The sequence below is a fragment of the Alligator sinensis genome, unplaced genomic scaffold, assembly GCF_000455745.1.
Source record: "Alligator sinensis unplaced genomic scaffold, ASM45574v1 scaffold1318_3, whole genome shotgun sequence".
Classification (NCBI taxonomy): Eukaryota; Metazoa; Chordata; order Crocodylia; family Alligatoridae; genus Alligator; species Alligator sinensis.
In genome coordinates, this window is record NW_005842634.1 from 189,591 (window position 1) to 210,413 (window position 20,823).

The window sequence follows — 20,823 nt, forward strand, 5'->3', positions numbered from 1 at the left end:
GTTAGAAAAAAGCTACTGAAGAGATTGCCAAGGGGATACCAACACTGTATTGACCGGGATCTCATGTCAATGTAATCTCTGACAAGTGCCAAATGATTAGGTCTACCAAGCTGGTTCCTTGAACTCACCTGCACAGGCAGTCAGGTGCATCTTGTCAACAAGGGCTGGCCTACTGTTTTTAACTGTTGACAAATTCTGTCTTTCTGTATATTTTTCCACCCGTTGTATATAACTTGGCAGCCAATGCTAGCTTTTGCTTTAGTGCCCTGATCAGACAGTTGCCATGAGATAATATATCATGGAACTGCTTAAAATAATAGTGCTGTACTTCTAATCAACTAACAGCAGGCAGTCCTAGTGCAAAACAATGTATTTCCCATGATTAGCTCTTGACTTCTGCTACATGGAAGATCCAGGTCACAGACCACAAGACGGACATCTACATTTTTCATATATACAAACTGCATATAACTTTCTAGTTATCAGTCTTCAAATACCACACAATATGTGGCCTGGGACTATGGTATAGACATAGAACATCTGTGGAAAAAAATCAGTGAAATGCCTGATTAAGTATTATTTTATGAATGGAGACACACGACGTTGTTTATAAACAAATGCAGATGTGAAAATAGGCGTGTCATGAATTTGATCTACTCTCTTTGCCAAAGCATGGGCTAAAAACATGTTTCTTGGGATCAAAGCACCAGTTTGTTCTGAAGACAGAAGGGAAGAGACATTGGTATGAAGTTAGATGATAGAAAGTATTTTCAACTATAACCAAAACCAAAAAAGAATCTTTGGTTAAAATGGATTATCCGTAGTGAGGGTGAAATCCTGGCTCAACTGATTCTTCCATTGTTAATAGGGCCTGGATTTTATCAAGTTTTAATAGGGGGATTTTTTTTTTTAAATTGCAACCTTGGAAAGTCCCAGGAAATAAAGTTCTAACATAATAAGAAAAAGTGGTCTGCTTTTCAAGAAATCTTAATAGGTTTGTAATGACAAATGCAGTTTAGCTTTAAAAAAATTCTCCATCCTGAAAGACCTGCATTCCCATGTCTAGATCACATTCACCCCAGTAGTTTGTAGCAAACATTTTTAAATTCTTGTTCTGCTTTGCCATTGTACCTTGCTTATGCACCTCAAGGCCAGAAATCCAGGATGTGCACAACAACATTGAGTTAAAATGACAGAACACTGGAGAAAATCCTCTCTTAAAGTCTGAGAAGTCCTATTCAACTCAATAGAACGAGTCACACAGTAAAATACTATGCACATGGTAGATGCTGGCAGAATTTGGCACTATAGTTCTATTGTAAAAGTTTTGCTAATAAGACACTGAAAAAAGGTAGTTAGCTGCTATTACCAATCAGCTGTTCATTCAAATTCTAGTTCTGGGACGTGCACCTTGTTTGTGGGGAGAATGCAGCCATGATGGACATGTTTCTCTTACTCTTCATTCAAGTCTGTCTCTCTATACCTACAGGCTATTAGAATAACTGAAAAATGAACTCTTGCTAAAGCCCTTATTTCAAACATTGCCAAGATGTTCCCTAAAGAGCACCATGAATTTGAGTTGTACGGCCTAGACAAGATGTTTTAAAGAACTGGATCTTGATAGGTAAGAGATGAGGTTGCTTAGTGTCTCTTCAAAGGTGCTCAACATTTTAAAGGACTGGGCTTAGAGTTGTGGCAAACAGAAGGAAACTTTAAGAACATCTTGGCTAAGTACAGTAGTCAAAAAGCCCAAGACTGAATTGATTAAATCTTCACAAGTCTAAACTGTGTAGATTGAACCAATAAGCAAGTGAACAGACATTCACTTTTGATTCCGGAAATGCAGCCACGTGTCTGGAGTGGCCCAAGCCAGAAGCCGGGGGGCACTAGAGCATGCCTCCTTGATTGACCGGAGTATACAGCTTGGGCCAAGGCTAGCCCACCCACCCTGCAAGGGGGCAGGGGACTTGCAGGGGAGATGCAAAGCATCCTGGGATGCTGGGGAACTATGAGTTAACTTGGATCTGGAGGGGATCTGGGCAGAAGTTCAATAAACTGATTTAACTTAACTCAATTAAGTCTGATACTATATTCATCCAGGTTTATCTTAAACTGGTTCTGGTCATTTTGAAAGCAGTTTATGTGCACTGAACTTCTGTTGTGTTACAGATTTGAACTGGTTTTCAATCACCTGGGCTAGGGACAGAACTTACACATAAATCGGTTTAAGTGATCAGAAACTGGTTTAAACCTGTAACCGAACAGAAGCTCCATGCACATAAACCAGTTTCAAAATGGCTGAAACTGGTTTAAAATAAACCTGGTTGAATGTAGCATCAGACTTAACTGACCTGGGTCAAACCCGTTTATGAAATTTCTGTCCTTCCTTGTTCAAGCTAAATCACATTCCCCCAGCATGCTTTCCAGCCTTGGGCTGGGCTCGGCTGTGCTGTCTGCTCCAGAGAGCAGGGCTGGCCCTGCCCCTCTGCTCCCTAGCTGGAGCAGTAAGGGCTGGCTGACAAGGGGGTGGAGGGGGCAAGCCCAGCTGAGGAGACAGCCCAATCTACACGGGGAGACTGCTCCCCCCAGAAAAACCCCAGCTGGGATTTGGCGCCAGGGAGGGGGGTTAAACATCCCTTCTGCTACTCAAACTTACTGGCAGCAACTGTGGACTACAAATCCCAGAGGCACCTGGAAGCAGGAAGAAGAAGTGATGAGCAACCCTGCAGAGTCCTGCTGCTGTAATTCTGGACCGCAAATCCCAATGACTTTGGAGGCAGCAGAAAGAGGAGGTGAACACAGAGCCAGAGAGCCATCCTCTATTGCCCCCCGGCTTCTGGCCTGAGCTACTGCAGGCATGTGGCTGGTTTTCCTGAATCAAAGGTAAATATCTGTTCACTTCCGTTCCAATTTAATCTGTGCAGTTTAGACTAACCTGCAAAGACTGAATCGATTCACCCTCAGGCTTTTTGACTGTCTGTACTTAGCCTTATAACAGTTTATGTGCAATTTCTGTCCCTAGCCCTTGCCAGCACTTTCATGCCCTTGCTTACCGGGATTATTGGGAAGTCTGCAAATACCGTCTTTGATTTGCCACAGCCAATTTCCAATTCCTCACTCAACTAGATTTAATCAAACTGTTTGGATTTCAATTTGCATCTCATATACTCCATCCCAAGCGAATGTTAAAAATGCTACTAGTGGGCCAGATTTTGCTTCCCTTACTCACTGAAAAAGTCTCCCTTCTCCAAAAGCAGAGGGAAAGCATTCAGTGGAACCATATAAGGTGCAATTAATGCAGTTAGCAGAATCTGAATACAGAAACATTTTGCATCCTTATGATGGTGTTGTGACTACATAGATACAAGGCAATGGAGAGCAGGCCCATCTGTCTTCATATTATACTTTGAAAGGGATGTTTGTAATAATACCCAAGAGAAGTAGCATTTGAGATGACCTTAATGCTAAAAACACTAAGCAAAATTATACTGTCTGTGTGTAAATATATATATAGCACAAACAGAAACATCCTGAACAACCATCCAATCTTGTAGAGCATGTGACCCAGATGCCTGAAGCAGAGTACTTAATTATATACACTTGGGCCTGTATCTCATGGATCAAAGTTAAATTCTGCAAGGGTAAAAACCACTTACCTGCAATCCTGCCTGGGTTTGGGGATATATCCTGGATAAGCCCCTTCTGTAATCATCCTGCACATTTTACTGTCTCGGTCAGATGGTAATAGAGTGCTAGGCTTAATAAGCAGTCCAAGGCAGTGATCAAATGTGTTGCGTTCCTCTGGCCCATCCTCAGTAAAGAAACAGTGTCCCAGGGTGTCATAGCCCACAACATCCTTAACCTGCAAGTACAGAAAGGGGGCTACCTTCAGATTTAGTTTTCAGCCACTTCAAGATTACTGTTTGCCTATGGTGTGGTGGCAATTAGAGCCCCAATCAGAGATCAGGACCCCACTATGTGAATAAAAAAGTGGTCCTTACTCCTATGAGTTTACTATCTAGGTGCCAGTGTATGATACTTGCTTGAATTAGAATTTGCCATTTAGTGTGCAATGCTAATTAAGTTTTGCTCAGGCTTTCTGAAAAAGAGGGGATAGTAGTCCAAAGCTCAAAGTGATGAAGGGGAGGTGAACAGGAGACATCATATACTCAGACTACATCTGGACTCATTCTTTTTGTGTAAAATTAAACAGACAGCTTGGTCAATGGTCAAAAATGTATCTGCTAAATTGAATAAATGTATTTTTTTGGCTACCAGAGAGGCTGCAAATTGTTTACTGGGCAGGCTGAGCTGCTTATGGTCTGATTTAACCTTCTTCCAACTTGATGACAGAAACTTTAGTTCATTTGGTCACAAATCAGCTGCTGCTAATCAGTATAGTAGCTGGAAAACAGGACTGTTGTAGCTAACACTGGAGACCTATTGTCTCCAATAAAAGTATGCAGATTTAACCCAGTTGAAGATCTGGGCCAAAATTTTTCAGAGTAAAAAAAGTGACTTACAAGCCTAAGCATTAGGCTGGCCAGCAAAAAAATGATTCTGAAAAATTCTGAGGTTTCAGAAAATGCTTTCATTCTTTGGTGGAACGAAACCTTTCACCATGTTTCGTGACAATGAATGTGATGGAGAAGAAGCCAGTGAACTTCTGACTATGCTGTTTACTTCTCTTTTTCCCTTCATCTTCCACCACAGAAATTCCACCTTGGACCTGACGCATCTTCCTAATTTACAGAGATGGAAACGCTGGGCAAAATGTTTTGCTCTTGGCAAAACAGCATTTTTAAATGGGAAAAGACTGTTGAAAAATTTTCAGTTCCCTGATCCCAAGGCCCACCTTCAGAAGGGACATAAGTGTTTAAGAGCTGAACGTCATGGGCACATGTTACTACCCACATGCATGTTTTTACTCTATGGTAAACGATTGGAAGGCAAGAGGGTACCCACAACAGTTATCAGGAAGTAAGGGATGGACAGTACATTTCTACCCCCTTTATCTCACAGTAACTTCTTTGTGTGCCCATGCCTTCAATCTCATCGCAAGTCCATGGGACTTAGGCTCCCAACTTCTTTAGGTACTTTTAAAAAGTGGTCTTTCTGTCAGAGGCCTCAGATGACAAGATACGATTTCCAAACATATCCCAGGACCAATTTTAAAATGGTTAAATACATTGTCTTGTAAGAAACAATATTTGGCTTGCCAGCTCTGTTACAAGCTGACACCTGCAAACACATCTCTTATGCATAGCCCTTGATCCAGCATAAATATTCAAGTCTCCAAATTCAAATTATCACAGTAAATTAAACATTGTTCAAATGACATGAGACACAGCACATTCCTTTAAATTACCTCTCTAAAATCTGCAGCTAACTCTCCTAATTTAATTCAATGGCTGTGTCATTCTAACGCCACTTTATTCCAGCATAAAAGGAGAGCACCTTTTCAATTGTCCCTTCTTGGAAAGCATGACATTTGCCAGCGTTGGGCATGACATTTGCTAGCCTTGTAATTATAAAAACTATTCGATGCCAGTGCATCTCAGTGAACTACTTTCAAAAGTTGTATCCCAGTCGTTATGGGAAAGTCTGCTAGTCATACAAATGCCACAACTGCAGAATGAATAACCGTGTCAACCTAGTATTTTTCCCAAGCACACGAGTAATATTTAAAAGAAACATAAATAATGCTTGTGCAGAGTTTAGCTGCTGAAAACTGACAAGCGATTCCTCAAACATTCCTTCAGCTGCCTGACGCTCCAGTTCATCATCCCCATGAATTTTAGCTCTTGAACCATAATACACGAAGGCCAGGTAGAGAAAGAGAGAAGCTGATGCCTGGCATAGATAGGAACGCTGCAGTGCCAGGTATCCTAATGTAGGAATTCAGCTGTGGGGCCAGATGCTTGGCTGTATGCACTGAATGACACCACCTGGCCGGTTCTGCTCCCCAACTTCTTAATGCCCTTTCCTGGATCAATGACTTTCCCCATCGCTCATACTTTGCTTGTTTCTCTTTTGTCATCCCCTAGTCTGTTTTCCTTCCAGGATCTCGGGCACTAGCACAGCGCTGAAAACATTAGGTTGTTAAAAATTGTGGGATTGGGTTGATTTATCTAAAAACCCTTTTTCCAGGGGGTCTGCTTTTCAGATTCATGAAAGTATTCCTATTAGTCCATCCGCCTATTTTAACAAACTGTAACTTATAGCCAACTTTCATGCAAGAATACCTCGTAAGTAAATCAGGTGCTATCTAGTGTACTTGGATTACTGACAGCAGATTCTAGTTTGATAATGCTGTGTTTATTCCCCGCAGCGCTGTTTTCCCCAGGCTTCTGCCAGACAGTTGATCAACCTCTATTTAATTTCCATCCCAATGACAGCTTCCATTTCAGCCACTGTAATTAGAGACCAGCTCAGTGGCATTGAACAGGGTGGAAATCAGGGCAGAATTTGATCACTGGGGTTGCATGGTATAACTGAGAATTGTGTAACGATCAGCCATAGAGAAGTGGGGTTAGAAGGGACCTCCAGAGGTCATCTAGATCAACCATCATCTGGTTAATATGATAAAGACTATGGGTGCCTATACAAGAGCAGGGAGGCTCCTCCAATGAGCTGTAATTACAGCGCGTCCGAGCAGACTCTATTAATTACCACACTCCAGCAGCCTCCAGCGTCTCATGTATCAGCATCCCCACACTTCAAAATGGCAGCAGGGCGCTTTAGCTAAAGCTCATTAAATGAGCTTTAGCTAAAGCACCCTGCCGCCATTTTGAAGTTCAGGGACACTGATTTATGAGATACTCCAGGTGCTTTAATTAGAGCCGCTCTAATTAAAGTGCTCCCACCCCAATGTGTATAAATGCCGTAAACTGTCTAATTGAGGACATTATCAAGGATTAATTGTGGCAGTAAGGGGAATTAAAGCTCTTTGTTGTTGGAAGGACTCTCTGTGTACTTCCAATGAGCAAATATTCATGGACAAGCATAAAACAAGCACTTTGGTTACAGTCACAGTCATTTACTTGCTAACCAGCAAGGGGCTGTCTGCATCTATGTATAAACCTATGAAAAAAATCTGTCTCCAAGAGGAAGTCTTATTTAGGGTTGATGTTTCTGAACTTGGTGCCATGGGCCAGCAATGGGAGAGCCCAGGGGGTGTATACGAAGTTCAAGCCTTCAGTCATTTTAACTTGAATAATTAAATGCCCTACCCCCATTTGCTAAAGCACTTAGCAGACACTTAACTTCAGGCCACTTAGCATTAGGATCCAGGGAATGGTCTGTAGGCCTAAAATTAAACATGCACTCAAGTGTTTGCTAGGTCAGGGCCTAGTTGTCTCTTTTACAAAGTATACAGTTTATTCCATTTAAGTTCATAGCCTTGAGACTGAAAAAGGCCATGCACTTACCAAACCTCAGTGTAAACCATGCTCATTAGCTAGCAGAAAGCCTGCCATAGGCTTTTTGTACTTCATGTCTCTAATAACAGCTTTAAACTGCAAGACCTTGCTAGTTTCGAGATGCTTTAGAAGTCTTGAAATGGACAGTAGTTAGGCAGCTAAACAGAGTACAGAGGAAGATCAGTGGAGCCAACCGTTCCTGTGCACATAGGCTGCTTACAGATGTCAAAAAAGCAAAAGTGCTTTCCTTTAAGTTTGGCATGCCCCTGCATCGAGCGCAGCGCATCCCCAGATCACCCAACATCTGTACAGATCAGGCACTTCAATGGGGCTTTTTTGGTGCTTTTATCTAATAGTTGATTAAATCAGTTTTAGATAAAAGTGCCAAAAAGTCCTGCCCAATCTATACAGATGCTGTGGAGTCAGGTCAAACTAACATGCTGCCTCTTCCAGCGCTGTTTTTGTTTTTTCACATCTGTCAGTGCCTATAAACAGTTTGTGCACTTAATGTTTGTTTCAGTATAGGCAACCCCCTCCCCCCCCAACCTGAGACCAATGTCATGTTACTTAGTTGAGCAAATTATGTATTTATCTGGTATTTATAAAGTGGAACACAAAATAGTTCATTCAAAGATCTGAGCAACTTCTCTCCAGCATCTCGGGCTTTATGCCTATCTGCTCACAGGCAGAATAAGTGATATGCAGGAGAAATGGTAAGCTGATAACTTTCCTGATTTTCTCAGCTAAGTTATATAAATGACACCCAGATACTATGGCATTCAGCAGCAATGCCCAATGCATGCAACTTAGAAATGCAGGTAGTAATAATAGTCTCTCCTTACTCAGAGACCTGCCTGAATTTTTGTGACTAAGAATTTCAAGGCCTGGGGGATGGAAAATGGATCTCATAGCAAAAGAACAGACTGCAAAATCAAATCATGCTTTGAGAAGGAAGGAGCTGCTTGGTGTAGATGTCTAGTTATAAGGGCAAGAAGAGCAAATCTATTTTTAGTTGAAAATAGTCCATGTCATTTTTAGGACCTTTAGAAATCAACTTTCATCATCAAATCAGACCAGCATTGCTGGACTGCAGGACACAGAACCTGGCTGACCAGATACTTCATTCCAAGGGAGCACAGCAAGCAAGCACTTGGGAGCAAATGTACCCAAATCAATTTTTTTGGATGGAAATGACTATGGATTAGAAAATGAAAGATTTCTTTTTTTAAATAGTCAACCAATTAACATGGATTAAATTCTTAATGCAGATTATAGATTTTATGGTAATGCTTCCCATGGAGGCTTTTTATTTAGGTTTTCTGCAATGAAATAAAACCCAGGATCCCTCAAGGAATTACAAATGTTGAGTAAGTGCATCAGAACTGAGCAGTTTTCCTCAGTCAGATCAGTCTGTCTGTGTTACATCATTGCTGTCTTGGCTGGAAAACGCCTGAGAACATGGATTCTTACAACATTTCCTAGTCACAACAACATGGTTTTCGCTTGGAAAAGGCAAGAGAGAGATGAAACATTTCCAAATACTTTGCATAAACCCATCCATCTGACCCAGCAAAAAATAAGCCATGCACAGGGTGTTTGGGTTGGCAGTAGGACAAGCATTAATCAATAAAGAAGCAGAATTTAAAATTAGAATCAAGAGTTGATATTTTAGTCAAGCCACCAGCTAACCTAGAGTTGTGTAATTACAATACAGCTAGAAGATATGTTTATGGTACCATTATTAGGAACCTTTTCTCTACTCGACAGACCAACCCCTAGCAAGTTTTTCCTTCCAGTCTGTATGCTAATTACATTCTTGGCTATGCTGAGCTGTTATATGAGAGGATTTAAACTGGAAAGTAGTTATACAACCCTGGATACCTAATATAATTTGTATAAGGCAACGTAGAACATACTTTTTGGGAGCCAAACCTCCTGTTGATTTTAAGGTCATGTTGAAAACTTAAAACGACAGAGTTCAGTATCAGAGATTCAGGTTTACAACTAGCAGAGAAAGGCTGCTTTGCTGCTTTATTTGCCATTTAATTTTTCTCTTGTAACTTCTGTAAATCTTAAAGATGCCTGTAACATATTCATCTAAGTTTGCCACCTTTAAAGACTCTCTTTTGCCATCCTTGCCAATGGCAAAACTACAGGATCAGGTCCTTAATGCACAGATAAGAAAATGTGTATTAATAAATAAAAAAAAGTGGATTAAAGTGAATAAAAAGAAAACAGTAGATTGTTGCCCTCACCCACAAGCCAGTTTGAACGCTGTGAACTTCAGATGAGTGGATGCATGTGTTTTTAAAATGCTGGTGATACATGGGGGAATTCTTTGTGCTCAATGACTATACCATTGATAATGTCAGAGATGTGGTGTAGTGGTAGCCTCATATCAAAACACCAATTTGTTCTACAGAAGTGGCTAGTCAGAAACTTGTTAAAAAGTGTTTTGTGTATTGGCTCCAACGTATATATGTTGCCATCACATGGAAAATGCTGGGGTTCTTCTCATAAGACAACCCAGGTATTTTGAGGCCACGTTTTTGGACCATTGTCTAGGAAGAAGTTCAACTCTTGGTTTGTATGTCTGTTTCATGCCTTTACAAGTTCTGCTTTCAAAAAAACATTTCTGAACTTTATGAATGCGGATAGGGCTTTCTCCTTCATGCATTCCCAAGATGAACATGTGTGGTTGGTTATGTGGTTTCAGTGCTAACATCCAGATTGTATCTTTGGCTCAGGGTTTAGTTACCCTGAAGCAGCTGGGTGGGTTGGGCCTCGTGATCCAACTCAAATTTCTAACACAAGTCACTTTCAAATTATTCTTAAAAACACCATGAGGTTCAAGCTGATGCACACACTAAAGAAAACAAATCAAGAAAACCTCTTCCTATAAGAGAAGGCACTAAATGCAAAAACAGCAAAGTTTAACATAAACTAGCATAACAGTGGTATAAAACATGTGAATTCTGCTTACATCCACTTTGGAGTAAACTCTAGTCTACACACTGTTCAGGACAGCAGTGATGGTGTCCTTTGAAAAGGTTAGAGCATTTTTCTTCATGGCCTTTACCGTGAAGATCTCCCCATTGTTGCATAAAGTTTGCCGTTCTTGCTCCTATGATCTCTCCTATGCTGCAACCTAGTTAAGAAGTTGTCATACTACAGAAGGTCTATAGGATTTCTTTCTAGTTCCAGGCTCTGTTAAATCAGCATTTATAACATAAGCAGCCAGACAGCCCTATTTCAAATGCAAATCCTTATTACAGGAAAGCTTATGTATCCTCAGTTCTGGTAACTATTTTCTTTAAATAACAAACTGTCTATAGTTAGATTCAAGTACCTCTATAAGATGGGCTGGCTTGCAGGAATCGTGGAATACAAGGGCATTTGAACCCCTCGGCAGCTGAGTCCCATGCAGAATTTGGCCCAGAGTGTTACGTTTTTATACTGTGTTCACATTTTAGACATACCTTAAAACACATTTTGCATTATATATCATCCAGTAAGTCTAGAGTGAAGGAGAAGGACCCTTCATTTAACTCTGAAAGCACTCTATTTTTCTCAGTAATGATTCTGGCCTCAGTGGTATTTTAATGTTACCAGGGAAAAAATGGATAGGTATAAAATGACAACTTCATCAGTAAGGTAGCCACTAAACTGTTATCTCTTACCAGCAAGCCATTGGAGCCATGGACTGTGACACAACGTGAGAAGGCATGGTGAACAGAGACATCCTTAACATAGCTTGGCGGGTGGTAGCCTCCTTTTTCATCCACATCTCCAGCCATATGGAAGTGAATCGGGTAGTGTCCCATTGCCTGCTGGCCCATATGTATCAATTCTAAACCTTCTATATGGACAGCCTTAAATCCAAGAGCAATCTGGAGAACAATAAAACACAAATCAAGAGGCAGGAAGAATATCTGGCTGCTTTTTGAAGGCTGCACAGGCATGGCAAGTTTTCGACTAGGATGACTGACAGAGGGGCAAAACGACGTAGGGAAGCTGAAACAAAACTATATTGTCTTGCATAAAGTTCTTGGGCTTGGTTGCAACTCATGACAAAATGGGCTGAAATCAGAAACTATTAAACTCTGTGGAAGTTGAACTCTGGATGCAAAATCTATTTATTACTCATGTGTAGTGAACCCGGCAGGCTGATTAGGGAGTTGTGAGGGTGGGATGTGCACTACAAAGAAAGGAGAGGACAAGCAAAAGGACAGCTCTAGTCTACTCTAAGACAAGCCTGTGTGTTTTACAGGGCTTTATGAACAAGGTGCTTCGAGCCATGCCATGTATGCTTGCTACACCCAAGTTTGCTTCTGCAGAGAATGGTATGAATCAAGGAAAAAAAATGATACCTTGATGTGTCCCCCAAAGGTGTCAAAATCAAAGAAGGAGCATAACTTGTTGCTGTATTCATAACATTGCTTCTCCGTCTCCCCGAGCACCACTATGTTTCGGCTTAGCAGTCCCACTTCTGCTCTCATGTCAACTCCGTCGACAACTTCTCCTATGTGAAGGTATGTCGCTTTTCCTGTGGGAACATGGGATACTATGTTTATTCTGCAAATACTGCATATGCCAGTTTATTCTTACTGCTAGCAGGAGCTAGAGTGAGAATGTTTTGACTGGGGGGTGAAACTTGGTCCTGCTGAGATTTCCTTAGCAGAGGAAGTGAGGTTTGTGGTGTTTGACTGGTTCTTATATCCAGATGCTAAAGTAACAATTGCTGGCACATATGGCCCCATTTCTCCACCGAGAAGACAGACAAGGTGATAACCTAAAAGAAGCATTTCTACATGATTTCTACAGATAAGCAAAAAATTATTTATCATGGAGGTTTCCCAAACTGTGGGACACTAGGAAAGACTCAGGAGTATGTGGCCTGCCTCACGGACCCAGGTGAACCAGATCCCGATTGCACTAAAATCAGCTTTGCTGCTACTTTCACCAGGGGCAAGATAGAGCAGAAAACCTCAGCAAATCAAGCACATGACTGTTAAAACTACTCATCCAGCAAACTTTTTCCATTTAGTTTCAGCCCACACTGGCTTTTCCAGAGCTGATGAGAAGGTCCCCTGGGACATATGCAGGAAGTTCAGAGGTTCCCTTGCCAGACTATTCTGCACATAATCCTCTGTACCTGCCTGCTCGGAGGGGTCAAAGGCACGTGAGGTCCTGCTAGGGCCTGCCAGAAGTGGCCGAATTCCAGCCAGTGTGAATAATTAGGAAGCAAAATAATCTTGGTGCTGTAATTTCATTACAGTGTATGTACACTTCCCTTCTCCCTGGCTCAGCTCTCCTGAAGAAAATGAAGTGGGAAAGGCTTGTATTACTGACTACATTCCATATTTTTCCAGAAAATATAGGTAATAAACTCACTAAGTAAACACTGAGCTTTAACAAATGTTACACTTGCATGTATTCTGTTTCAACAAAGACATTCAAAGCAGTAATTAGAAACAACTGGAAAGCTTGGAGAAGCGCTCTCTATTTAAGTAGAATTGCCAAGAGGGAAGAAGGGTTTTAAACATTTAAATGTCCTCCTCCTAAGCCAAACATGATGTTTTGACTCTATAATAAAGATAAATATACATCAGTCTAACACAGTTTACTCTCCTTCACTCCTTGAGCTGGAAATAATATGGTTCAAGGCCTAGGGCATTCTGCTGGGAACCGGAAGGGCTGGGTTTTAAGCCTGGATCCTTCACCAATGTGCTGTGTAACAGTGGCTAAAACACTGCCATTGTTCTCTGCCTCGGTCTTCCCATCTGCAGAGCACCTTGAAATCTATAGAAGAAAAGTAACAGGCCAGGCTACTTCATTTTCAGGAAGGAGTCTCTCTCTTTCATCCCTTGGGTTTAATTCATCCGGTAAAGAACGAGACTAATTGTATGCCATACAGAGGAAGAAAGAAAGGCAGAATAATACTGAGATTAATTATGACAGAACGATAGCTGGAAAGAGAAGGGCCACCTCCACCTTTTCTCCCCTTCTTTTGCACCCCGTAAAATCTGCATGACCGTGGCAAGGGAATTACAATGTTGATCCACTCCAAGTCAGCAGAAAGGCTTGCACCAACGTGTTGAATGTGCAGCTTCTGCAGTATTACCAGATCAGGGATAAGGGGCCAAGCTTGGGTCACGAACTCAATTCCCTCTTGTGGCAGCAAAATGTGTTGTCAGAAAGCCACAATGTGACCCTGTTTCTGCATATGATCATACTAAAACCAGATCGTTTCACAGGATTGGTTTAAAAAATGCAGCCAAACCAACAAAGGGTGTCACTGCCCTTATTTTTGTCCATAAATTAGCACACACAGATGTAAGTTTCCTTTGCCCAAAGAGGCTATCGTATTATTGGGACACCATGAAGCAAGACAATCCTCAATGTTTTTTAAGATGTTATTTTTGGTTCTTTCATTTCATTGACCTTTCTCTGATTTACTGAGGGTGAAGAGGAAGTTCATATAATCAGAATAACATCCTATTTTGAACATCTCTTGCAATTGTAGCCCTGCAATTAAAATAGCTGGTTTTGTTATTTGTGTGTGTTGAGTACTGGAATAATAAATGTCATGCTTGCATGCATTTAATTTAATGTAATGCCAGCGCAGACATGCAAAATAGCTTAAGCACTGAAAAGAATGTTAAATATCTGCTAAACAGCTTCTAAATATAGCTTATCAGGACGTGTGTTTTCTTTGGGCTTTTGCTGACTTGGCTTGATTTGAGATAAGGACATTGCCTTGCAGCTTTCTTTTTCAAAATGTAAAAGTAGATTTCATATAAACGGTGTCTTTAATAGGTTGTGGAAAAACAACTCTCTCATAACAGCAGCCAGAAATTCAAGATCAATTTAACAACATAACAGGAGAGCCACGTTGTAGAAAAGGTTCATAGAAGAGGGACTACTGCACTGGAGTTGTTTTGAACTGTTATTTCTGTGTAGAAAGTAAAGCCAAGCCATCCATACAGGAACAAGCATGTGGGATTTAAGCTTGGCCTGACCCAGTAGCCCATGGGGTACATTCAGAAGCCCATGCAAAACAATTCTGTCCGGCGTAGCGCTCGGAGAATTCACATGGAGACCCGGGCTCCTCGCTCCGTAGCTTGAATTTGACATAGTTACAGCTGGCATGCTGAGCATCTTGTTGGAGGAGGGCAGCAGGCTGAAAAGTCATACTTGAGACCCAGCAGTATGGAAGCCCAATGGCAATAACTTGCAAACCAATTCCACAGTGGTTCCAAAATAATGAGAAGAATTTTATATCTTTGAATCCTGGAGCAAAATGTTTGTTCTTTAAACATCAAAGCTATCCTTGCGATTGTCCAAACCGTATCAAAGGCAGATGGCAACCGGCTCACAATTTCCTTCATTGGGATCTGCACTGCTGGCGTCACCAAGAACCAGCTATGCGACTGCAACCAGAATTTGTTGGCAATGTCCTTAACCAGAGCAATGTGGTTACCCACATGTCATTTTCAAGGGAGAGTCCTAGTAGCAGGATAATAAGAACTCTCTTGATTTATCGTGCTGTGTCTCTTGGTGCTATATTACATTAACAACCTATTAAAATACTCAGAAACACATCACTGAGCCTCCATCTGGCCAACTGGTAGCTTGATTCAGGAAAAATATTTAAATTTCATCTCTACTCAGCAAAGCAATTACATGGATTCTTAACTTTAAGCATTTATTTAGGTTCTGTTAAAGTCAGCAGGCCTTATGCACTTGATCAAAAGTAGGCAGATGTTTTGGTGAACAGGGGTGAGAAGCTGAATTGAGCCCAGAGACAAGCAAAAATGGAGGTACAAAGTAGAACCACTCCAAGTCCTATGGAGTTGCAGAGTCAGCCCTTGCTATGTGGATTTAACACAAGAGCTTTCATTCTGGATCCTTATAGAAACTGCTAGGGACCTGAGGTTAAATTTTTAAAGGTATGTAGGCACATAATGATGCACATAGGTAACTAATGGGATTCTTAAACACTTATATACCTACAAGCTACTGAAAATCTCACTAGGTGCTCCTTTGCAAACCAAAATACCTCTAAAAAGCTGGCCCTAATTGGTATACAGGCCTAAATTTCATTTTCAGAAGTGATTTGGTCTCTTAAGAGCTTAGGTCTGATTAATGGTAAATGTGTCTTAGGTTCCTAAAAAACCTACCTCACTTCTGAAAATGGAATTTAGTTTCCTGTATCGCTGAAAGCTTCTCGGGTTCAGATTTTTAAAGGTGAAATAAAGCTTTCCCCTGAAGCTTCAGTTATGAAATGTGCATATTTCCTTCATTGGCTATTTAAGACATCAACATTAAATTTACACGCTTTTTTAGCGATATCACTTTCAAATTTAAGACAATTTAAGAAAAAATTTCCTCTCTTGAGATTATATAAGGACAAAAAAACTTCTAAGGACTATTTAGCTCTTCGTTGTACTGGCATAGATGCAAAGCATACACAAAACACATTAACTACAGCCCTTTCGAAAAGAGCTGAAAGCCTTTTTCCACTTCTTATCGCTCTTCATAATCTTCCAGATGTTCAAGATCAAAAGTCAGAAGAAAAGGACCATCATTTCCTTCAGAACATTATTAATATTTGATTTCCTCTAGATCTGCTTTCTACAAACCCTGAGATTTTATTTTTCCAAGATGCTTCTGGTTGTTTTTTTCTATTAGGCAAAAAGCTGCTGCTTTTTTATTTCAGTCATTCATGCACTTCCATGGACACTGGATCATTAGTACCTGTCACTTTCCTTATTTAACATACACACAACCAGGCCTGTTTGATTCATGTAATCTTTCTCCTGATTATATTTAGTGACAAATGATAATTTTCTGTGGTCCAACTCAATATAGAGTCCTCTTGAGTCTGCCACATATTCCTATTGTAATACTGAGCCGTGAGGGCCTATGCACAAGGAACTTACTGTTGCATGACTTAGGTGCTTTGACTGGCTTCTTGCTTTCATTTACTGAAAAGCCCAGCAAGACTTCTGGTGTGATAGCTCTCAAAGGTTTATTGCTTTTTCATAACTCTTTTCAGAGGACCTTTTACTTAAGATTTAAAATTGTTTTTTGGGTGGAGTTTGCATCCAGCCTTTCACTATGAAAGATGAGATTTTAAAAAGAAGAGTATGTGGTATAAGACTTTCTGGGCCAGATTGACTGCCTGTATTTCATACTGTTTTAATCATTCTTTTTCTTTCTCCTGCTTGGATCTGGTGAGGCATTGAAAAACAGGACCCAGACAGGCAAAGCACTTCACTATGAGCTTAACTTGAAGCATGAGAAGAATCAGACTGTTTATGCATGAGACATTAAATAAGTGCTTCGTGCTTGGCTGTCAGCCTCTTCTGTCTGTATTCTGTTGGTTTCTAGGCTGAGGCTAGTAAAATTTACTCCTGAAATGAGATACAACAAAGGCCCAGATTTTTCCAAGTCTGTTCAAACCCAATCTATTGCTGATTGATTCTAGCGTATGTTGGAGTTTAGAGTAAGGTCTCTCAGTACCTTACTTCCAGTGGAGACTGGAAACCTGCTATGCCACAACCCTTTCCTAGCTGCTCTTTACCCTCTCCTTGTGCCGGGTGTGAGCAGAGTGGCTGGTGCAGGAAACAGCCTTGCTGCTGTCCTTTGGCTATAACACCCAGAATGCAATAATCACAGTGCATGCAGAGCAGATGACAGAATCCAGCCAACCTGTTTTCCCAGCTACTCAACATTCAACAGGGATATTTTGGGGGCACAGGAAACTAAACATAGCCTCCTAAACTGGCCTCTACTGCTCTCTGCTGTAGATAACATTGTAGTTCTTTCTATAAATATCAGGTTTTTCCCACACTTGTCCATGACCCAATGTGCCTCCTACTTGGAAACCATCTCAATTATAACTTTTTTCTAATTAACCTTGACACTTGCATCCTAGCACTTGGAGTGTGGAATGTAAAGGATGGGGGATGTGTCTAAGATACAAGAAGAGTTTCCATTTCTACAATTAAGCCTAGCCCAACCTTTCTGAAAAGTGAAATCCATATGTTCTTCTGGGATGCTTCTCTTACACGTGCTTCTAAGCAAGGGCAAAGGAGGGAAGAAGCAGCCCATAAACGTTTCAGGAAGGGCCATTTTTTGTGACATTTCCTTCTTGACCCAAAGGCACTAGCAACATAGACCCATAACATTTCCAGGCCGAATGGTACCCACCCACAAAAAATATGGATAATTTAAATTAGCACCTGAAATGTCAGTGCGACAGTGTCCAGGTAGGGAGTTAGCATGCAATAGCTACATTTTGTTAACGCACACTGTACCTTATTTCACAGTAACTTCCCTCAGTACACAAACTCCCAGTAAAACTTCACAATTACTCAGCCTTTACAACCCAACCAGCTGGATTCAACATGTATGATTCACTTGTAATCAGAGATTTACTAATAGATGGGATAATTAGAGTACTTATGTCAGCCTCAAAGCAGTTTTTTCTTCTTTACGTCTTATCAAGTATTATGAATGCACAAGGGTATTTCATCATTGCTAATCTACAGTGACACTTATCAGCATCATTAATAACTGCATACACAGCCACAAAGGTACAGATAAGGCTGGTTTCCCGGGAAAACCATGAAATACTTGATCTTTCCTCCTGTCCTGTTCTACTACAATAACACAACCCTTCCTTCCTTCCTTCCTTTTGCTCTCAGCCTCGCACTGTTCTCCCCCCATGTTTTGTGAAGTCCAGAGATAAAGCATCAAACAGTTTTAATCAGTTCCCACGCAAGAAAATAATCTACACAAAAATGACAAGTGAAAAAGGTTGAGCAAAGGAGGAGGAGGAGGGGCAGAGCTCCTTTTTAACTAGCGACAATTTTTCTGGCATGGGCGACCTCTGTGAGTTGTAAGTACTGTAGCTCTTACTCATGGAAGAAATAGCTTTGAAATCAATCTAAATACTCAGCCAAATGTTTGCAACGGTGGTCCTTAGATGCTTGCCTAAGTGTTTAGGGTAGGATTTTGAAGGACTGTGGTTAGGCATCCAAACCCTATTGAAATCCACTGGGAGTTGATATCTAACTCCTTTAAGCTCACTTGAAAACCCCAGCCTTAGTCCCTTCTTTTACTGCCCTTTTTCTCCTGCAGCCACTTCTAGTAAGTAAAATGAGTATGGTTTCTTAGCAAGAAATATCACATATAAATAGCATATGAGCTAGCTAACTAGTCTGGCCTATTTGGCAAAATATCCAAAGCTCGATCTATTAAAAAACCATTAAAACATAAGACCATTGATTATAATTAGACCTTTGCTATGCCAAGGAAGTGTTACATCAAGTCATCATTCTCAGAGAATGAGGATTTTTTTGTTACCTCATTAAAAAAGTACATGGTCAAATAATTTAGATCCTAATTTAAAGAGAATTAAAAGAGAAACTAAAAATTAAAGGTGACAACAACTGTTTCCAAAGGACAGATATTTTGGAGGTCACAATCTTTAAATGCATCTGTGTTTATCTATATGAAGTACTCTCACTGGAACTGGTGAGGAAAATTTAGAAAAGTACACAGCAATTTGAAAGGGTGGACAGAAAAACAAATGACTGGCAGGATCGGACCCACTGCTTGCAAGTCATTTTCACTGAGTAACAGAGGAGAAGGGACTGATGTCCCAGTGTAGCCAGCCACAGAACCGCACTGACCTACTTTTCTTGTAGTGAGGTTGGACGTGATTTCACTTTTTCATGTGATTCCCTTCGAACTGGGCTGAACTATGTCAGAGTCATGTGCAATTCTTTTATTTTATTTTTAGCTTATGTGATTTTACTAGAATAAAGTTGGACGCGATTCTCATTATTGGGCCACATTGTGCCCTGACTTATATAACTGATGAAATCCTATTGACGTCAATGGAGTCCATGGATGTAAGTCAGGGCAGACTCTGGTTCCAGTGTCTCACAAATTTTCCTAACCAATTGGAGACCCAAAGCACAAATATTCTAACACGTATTTCCACGTACATTTCTATTTGGAAGTACACCATTTCTCTTTCTTTTTTCTGTTCATTTCCTTAATATGCACTCAGTGGAAACTTTTATCTAGAAGAAGTAAGATATGAAAGCATCTTAGAAAAGTATTAATCTGTGGTCTGTATTTTCATTGATTATGTTCCAAGATTTTTCTCATGATGTAACTTGTATCAGTTTAGTTTGATGCAGTTTTTTCCAGTAACTTAAGTGTTTCTCAAGAATAACACTAGGCTCATAGACATATACGCTTTGAAAGTAGTGGTCATTTAAAGTCATAAGATTCTGCTGCATTCAAAGTCAGAGCAATATTTTTCTTGGCTTCCCTCTTATCCATCCCTCTTTCAGCCCACCTGACAATGACAGACTAGATTCCTTCTGAAAAGTGGTTGCAGAAGGAAACACTTGAATCTTTCTAAGAGGTTGCATCAGAGATAGTGGTGCCTGAACTATTCATGTTGCAGAGCCAACCAAACTATTACATTCACTCAGACAATCCATGCATATTTTCTCTAGATGAATCTACAAGCATACATTTAGATGATGTTGGCAATGTATATAATAACTTCTCAGAAGTTAACTCAAATTGATTCTCCATTAGGTTCTCTCAACTAAATATTGGCAGTTCATTGTAATGTGTCTGAATTACTACCAGACAAATCAACACCATTAAAATATGGTACATTTTATATGTCCTAGATGGGTCTTTGTTGTTGTTGTTGTTGTTGTTGTAAAGGAGAGCTGGGAAGGCCTTCATCTTTTGACACAACAGATTGTTAATGGGATAAATATATCTCCACATTAGAAACCTCGTGGCCAAACCTAATTCTGGAAGGAAAAGATGACCTCAATGACTCTTCACATCAAGTCTTTGCTCCTCTGCTGAATTGACAATGTTGTGGTTGCAGTTTGGGAAATGGAAGTAGTACACAAAGGCCACTGAAAAACCATGAAGTAGCAATGATTTTCCTTGTCAGCAACTAGTTCTACATCTGAGCTAATCACCTAACTGAAGAAAACTTTGTTCCTCATTATTACTCCATTAAGATTCCCATTTAATCTCAGAGAAATTCACTCAGCATCCAACATCTCCCCTGGTTTATCTCAGTATTGTGGCTTGAAATAATCTGGTAAACCAAGTGACTTTAAAAACGTAATTTATCATCACTGCGTACTGTGGTCTATAGTAAACAGAAATTTCATTAAGAAAACAGTATTTATAAGTGCAATGCCACCTTTCTACTTAGATAGGTAGGGACAAGGCTGAACTCCTCAACGAGTTCTTTGCCTCAGTGTTCCTAAGCGAGGGGCACGACAAGTCTCTCACTGGGGTTGTAGAGAGGCAGCAGCAAGGCACCAGACTGCCATGCGTA

The 20,823-nt window shown here is 40.5% G+C and overlaps 1 protein-coding gene across 1 annotated transcript in view; it reads right to left on the reverse strand.

The window, feature by feature from the left end:
- Positions 1-20,823, reverse strand: part of CEMIP (cell migration inducing hyaluronidase 1) — a 68,442-nt gene that overhangs the window by 27,177 nt on the left and 20,442 nt on the right. Inside the window, exons 11-13 of the mRNA XM_006033443.3 lie at positions 11,792-11,967; positions 11,102-11,311; positions 3,657-3,862 (exon numbers count right to left, since the gene is read on the reverse strand). Coding sequence (XP_006033505.1) covers positions 3,657-3,862; positions 11,102-11,311; positions 11,792-11,967 — 592 coding nt within the window. The remainder of the gene's footprint in view (positions 1-3,656; positions 3,863-11,101; positions 11,312-11,791; positions 11,968-20,823) is intronic.